Below are 6000 nucleotides of genomic sequence, written 5' to 3'. Positions count from 1 at the left end.
TCAGGACATCTCTCGCGCTGCATGCCTTCCACCCTAGAATATGATCCATGCTTGCTGTCGCAGAACACAAAAACACCCACATTGTGCATTGAACCATAAGCAGCTGTATGTTCAGGTGATGAAATCCCCTCTCTCCTTCAGGTACACACTGACCGAAGGAGACTTCCACCACCTGAAGAAGGCGCGGCTGACCCACCTTCACCTGGCTCCGTCCCCCTCTGCCCTGAAGATCCTCACCATCATGGAGTGCGAGTCGACAGAGAGCAGCACGGTCAACATCAATGAGATGCCAGCACCCAAACTGCCCCTCGCCATCTACCAGGTAAAGCAGAGCTAGGGAGCAGACTGGAAGACAGACAGAAAACTCTTCACACCAGGGTCTAGACAGGGAGCTGTTTCTTCATCTCTAAATGACATTGCTGTCTCTTTTATCGGTTGTTTTATGCCTCTCCCTTCCGCCCTCCAGCCCACGGAGAGAGGTTCCCCCGCCCAGGCTCTGGACTGGATGGGTCAGAGCCTCAGTGGCGGCCTGCCAGGAGACCCACACCACTCCATCGTCCTGGACCAGAGCCCCAGACACGCCCCATCAGCCATAAAAGCACAGCTCACCTTCTCCCAGACCGTGAGTTTCACCTGCTATCATGCACAGCATTATGCATACAAACACATGGACAACCAACCCCCCTTCAGATTCCTGGTCTTCAACAACCTCTAAAACACAGGCCTAAAGGATTTTATTCTCAGACAAAACCATAATGTAGACTAGTAGCAGCGCCTGTGTATTATCTTCCCTTCGCTATGAAACGGCAAACATCTCAAGGTTCAGACCCTCAGGAATTGCCTGCGAGAAAGGCTGAAGATAATAGTTAACATTCTCCACCCCTGATGTATCCAGGCCATATTTTGTGACTGAATTTTTAGGTTTGGATGAGAGTCAGGATGACTAAGACACACGTTTGTTTTTCTGATGTAAAACAGGGACGTCCGCACGGACACAGAAGCACATTTAGCTATAGATCTTTTTTTGAGGGTAGACTGTTACACGTGAGTGGAGACCTGCTGCTGCTGCACGGTGACATCAGTCAGCGCCACGAATGAGCGACAACCTTATGACGAATCTGTGTCGCTTGAGGGCTTAGCCTCCACCTGCCATGATTTATCTCCACTCCTCCACTGCCCCCAACGCCTCTCTAATGTCTCATCACCTCCCTCCCTCCTCTCCCTGCATCACCTCCCTCCCTCCCTCCCTCCATCCTCCTCTCCCCTGCGCCTTCCGTTATCTCTTCTGACAGATGGAGGCCATTGGGGACAGGGGCGAGGCAGAGAGGGAAAGGGCGATGAGGGGAGAGAGAGAGTCGTCTCCCGCTCGGGGCCAGACGACCTCCGTACTGCACTTCTTCTCCAAACTGCGGCGCCACGCCAGTCTGGAGGGGGCGGGACCTTACTTCAGGAAGTGGAAGTTTGACAGCAGCCACCGGGCGGCCAGCCTGGATGCCAAAGGTTACTAACGCGTGATCTTGTTCTTCGTTTGGCAAAGACTTTGCTTTGCCGATAATGTTCAACTTTCGCTTTGCACAAACAATTTGCAGAATCGCAGCTGCGGTAGGTCACTTTTTGTATCGACATTCACAGAGGAGTAATACGTTAAATCTCCACGTTTGATCAGGATGATATGTACGATTGTCAGAAACAGCGAGAGCCACATTCCTCTGCTTTACTCATTTCAAAGTGAAATGTGTTGAATGAGGAGAATGTAATTTCTGTGTTGGGAATTTCAGTCGACTTGATCTCTTTTCTCTTGAACTTAATAGATTGTACAACTGCAAAAGTGAAGAATATCCAATACACATCATGTCTGTGTTTTCATGCGTGTGTATTTGATTTCTCTACCAGGATCCCCTAAGAGGAGGCCATTCCAGAGACAGAGAGCAGCTAGTGAAACTACCGACCACACGGAGGACGACGCTTCCCCTCTCAGAGATGACGTCATTCAGCCGTTCTCGCCCGTCCAGACCCTCTCGCCCGTGCAGACCCTCTCGCCCGTGCAGACCCTCTCTGCAGGCTCTCTGTCACACCCCTCCACTCCACCCTCGCCCTCAGCCTTCCTCAGCAGGTACACCTCTTTCCCACACAAAGTCCTGTCATTTGAATGCAACACGACATTCAGTTTTTGTTATTCATCGTCTCGTTCTCCATCTCCTCAGGCTAGAGGTGGAGGCCACGGTGGAGGTAGACGCCGGTAGCAGCGGCGCAAGGAGAGCGCGTTCACCGACAGATGACGGTCACGTCCAGAGGCGAGAGGAGGCCGAGGGGACGGGAGAGGAAAGGGAAACAAAGATGGAGCCCAAGTTAGGGGCAGTCACCAGGGCAGAAGTAGGAGATGACGAGGTAGAAGAAGATGACTTGTTTGAGGTACAAGAAGAAGCTGCCATTCAGGAAACGCCTGAAAATATATTCTGGGAAAGTGAAGTGGCTGAGGCAAAGCCAGATCGCCTGACGTCAGGAGTGAAGAAAGCGATGGAGGTGGATGAAGGAGACGATGGGGTGTTGGGAGCGGAGGAGATAGAGGTGGATGAAGGAGGAGACGATGTGGTGTTGGGAGCGGAGGCCAGGCCGAGGGCCGGCTCGGCGGCGTCTCTTCCCTTCGTGGTTCGGCAGGAGAGCTGCGAGGCTCCTCTCTCCCTGTACAAAGACATCTGGAGCCTGCGAGCCTCCCTGGAGCAGTACGCCTCCTCGGACCAGAGCAGTACGGATCGAGAGTCCATCCGCAGCGACGCGGACAGCATCTCCTCCTTCGCAGGAGCTCGCTCCGGCCTGGACAGCTGCTTGTCCCAAGACCTGGACGACGAAGCCGAGGGAGAGGGGGAGTCGGAGGGGCCGGAAGGCGGAGCGAGAGGGGCTTCGGGCGGGGCCGGCGATGCGGGAAGCGGGACGGGAGGAGAGAGCGAGGGGGGGAACCGGAAGCTCCTCCAGATGGACAGCGGCTACGCCTCCATCGAAGCCCCGTCCAGGGCTCCGGAGGAGCTGAGACTGTTCGGCGCCCCCGGAGGCCCGCGGGGGAAGACGGCGTCAGAGAGGAGGCTGTTCTTCACCAGCTCCGGGAGAAAAGGTTCGGTGTGCGAGAGCATCGAGGCCAAGCTGTTCCAGGAGGAGCTGGAGGACGAGATGGCAGACGGCACGGAGACAGAGGCGAGAGGAACCAAGGAGCGGTCTCTTCTCGCCCTTCACCAACCATCTCAACACCTGAAACCGCTTCATCCCCAGAAGCCTCTCGAATCGGGACAGCTGCAATCCCTGCCCACCTCGCCGCTGCTGTCGCCGCTCCTCCCCCAGCAGTCCCCGCCTCCTCACCGGGCCCGCCTCCGCCGCCGCGACTACAGCATCGACGAGAAGACGGACGCCCTGTTCAACGAGTTCCTCCGACACGACCCGCGCTTCGACCAGCAGGAGTCGCCGCTGCGCTCACGGCACCGGTCCAGAGTCCACCTCCGCAAGCAGTGGCAGCGGCACAAGCAATACAGCGACCCGGGGTCGGGCGCCGGGGGCCGGTACTCCCCCTCTCTGGAGAGACAGAGGTTCATCCCGCTACGCCGAGGGGACAGCGCCGGTTACCCTCTCGACACCAGGTACCACAGTACGCTGTCGCGCATAGCCAGCGCCGCCGATGAAGAAGCCAGCGAGGTAGCGGCTTGCGAGGGAGCGGCCGACGATGATGGCGTGGGGAGTAAAGGTCCATCTGAGGAGAGAGTTGCAGGAGGGGACCCAGAAAGTGCGGCCGAATCGGCCTCTCCAGCAAAAGATGGTTGGAAGCGTGCGGAGGCGACCATCGAGGGCCATAAGGACACAGGAAGGGAACCCGCTAGCCTGACGTCGACAACTACGACCGCACAGGCCAGCCGCGCGGACCCCAGAGTCGACAACAGGAACAACAACAGCAGTCAAGCGATTCTATCAGATGTTTCCTCCCGCAGCATCCGCGCGTCCCTCGCACGCAGTGCCCACGTGACTCTTCCGGACACGTCTAAAAAGTCCACAGCGCCTCCCGGTGTCCCCGCGCCGCACGCCATCCTGCGGGCCCAGAGCGGCGGCCTGGCGGACAAGCTGGCGGCGTCGGTGGAGGAGCGGCTCTACACCGGGCTGAGGAGCGCGGAGCAGCGCCCGGGCCCGGAGCAGCGTGCGGTGACCGTGTCCCACGCTGCCTCTCCTGGCCACAGTCCTGTATAGCCTGTTGTCAACCAACCCCCCCCTTCACCCCTGTTTAGCAACACCAATTTCAAAGTTCCATTTCTCTAATAGCACTTTAACGAAGATCATGTGTCAGCTACCAGGTCAATGTCCGCATTCGTTACACTTCCCAAATGGAAAGAAAAAAAAGGCCCGATTATCGATGCACCGTTACACAGATACATTCTGTAGGACAGATAGCTTACTGTTGGCCAGCCCCTCGTCTCTGCGTGTTTCCATACAGACCTTCATTTCCACTGTGAAGCCATGTGCGCTGACATGTGATGCCCCCCCTTTTACCTAGTGACATAATTCTAATAATAATAATCTACCATTATGCCCTCATCACATGAGTTAGAAAATAATATGGACCCGTATTATTTTGGTTTCATCTTTAGAATCGATAAATATTGAATATTTTCAGACTTAATTGTATGAATTTTCAGCATGCTATGTGTAAACGATGTATTATGTGAATACTGTACAATTCTAACAAAACAAAAACAAAAAAACAAAAAAAACAAAAGCACTTTGATGGGAAGAAAGATTATGTTGGTGTTTAATCACCCATTTCCCTCATTCCAAACCACATCCTCCTCAAGTGTCCTTCTCATCTCCATCACCAGGAGGTTAAAGCTCTATGTAAAGGCTGGGGTATCTGTATACGGCAATGGGAATAACATTGACCATTAAAAAAACACACATTGTGATCCTCCTGTGCTGAAAGCTGTCTCATTAATAACGCCATACCAGCAGATCTGAAGTAGCCATATGGTCAAAGCAGAAACAGATGGGTGGGAGCTATACAGTAAATATGTGCATTAAAGCATTTTTGTTTATACTCATGTTATCTATTTTTATAAGATTGTCTTATTCATCTGTCCCCCGTTATGCATATGCATCATAATTAAGGATTCAGCAAGTGCTATCCAGGAGCTTCACTTCAGTCCCAACAGCGATGTCCCAGCTCTGAGGGACACTCCTGATGTCCCAGCTCTGAGGGACACTCCTGCGCTGCAGACTGACAGACGATACTTTAAGTGACGCCTCTCAGGTCCAGGCTTTTAGACAGACAGACGGGGCTGGGGGAGAGAGAGGAGAGCTGTGGCTGGGGAGAGAGGAGAGCTGTGGCTGGGGGAGAGAGAGGAGAGCTGTGGCTGGGGGAGAGAGAGGAGAGCTGTGGCTGGGGGAGAGAGAGGAGAGCTGTGGCTGGGGGAGAGAGAGGAGCGCTGTGGCTGGGGGAGAGAGAGGAGAGCTGTGGCTGGGGAGAGAGAGGAGAGCTGTGGCTGGGGGAGAGAGAGGAGAGCTGTGGCTGGGGGAGAGAGAGGAGCGCTGTGGCTGGGGGAGAGAGAGGAGAGCTGTGGCTGGGGGAGAGAGAGGAGAGCTGTGGCTGGGGGAGAGAGAGGAGAGCTGTGGCTGGGGGAGAGAGAGGAGAGCTGTGGCTGGGGAGAGAGAGGAGAGCTGTGGCTGGGGGAGAGAGAGGAGAGCTGTGGCTGGGGTAGAGAGAGGAGAGCTGTGGCTGGGGAGAGAGAGGAGAGCTGTGGCTGGGGGAGAGAGAGGAGAGCTGTGGCTGGGGTAGAGAGAGGAGAGCTGTGGCTGGGGAGAGAGAGGAGAGCTGTGGCTGGGGAGAGAGAGGAGAGCTGTGGCTGGGGAGAGAGAGGAGAGCTGTGGCTGGGGAGAGAGAGGAGAGCTGTGGCTGGGGGAGAGAGGAGAGCTGTGGCTGGGGGAGAGAGAGGAGAGCTGTGGCTGGGGAGAGAGAGGAGAGCTGTGGCTGGG

At 55.5% G+C, this 6000-nt stretch overlaps 1 protein-coding gene across 1 annotated transcript in view; it reads left to right on the top strand.

Moving 5' to 3' along the window:
- cbarpa (CACN subunit beta associated regulatory protein a) overlaps positions 1-5019 on the top strand; it is a 16062-nt gene extending 11043 nt beyond the window's left edge. The window contains exons 6-10 of the mRNA XM_083659745.1: positions 142-322; positions 467-622; positions 1293-1500; positions 1894-2113; positions 2205-5019. Coding sequence (XP_083515871.1) covers positions 142-322; positions 467-622; positions 1293-1500; positions 1894-2113; positions 2205-4224 — 2785 coding nt within the window. The 3' untranslated portion in view covers positions 4225-5019. The remainder of the gene's footprint in view (positions 1-141; positions 323-466; positions 623-1292; positions 1501-1893; positions 2114-2204) is intronic.
- The last annotated feature ends 981 nt before the right edge of the window (positions 5020-6000 follow it).

This window comes from Poromitra crassiceps (genome assembly GCF_964638095.1).
Source record: "Poromitra crassiceps genome assembly, chromosome: 23".
NCBI classification, from domain to species: Eukaryota; Metazoa; Chordata; class Actinopteri; order Beryciformes; family Melamphaidae; genus Poromitra; species Poromitra crassiceps.
Note: the sequence above shows the minus strand (reverse complement) of the source record. Positions and strands in the feature narration are given on the sequence as shown.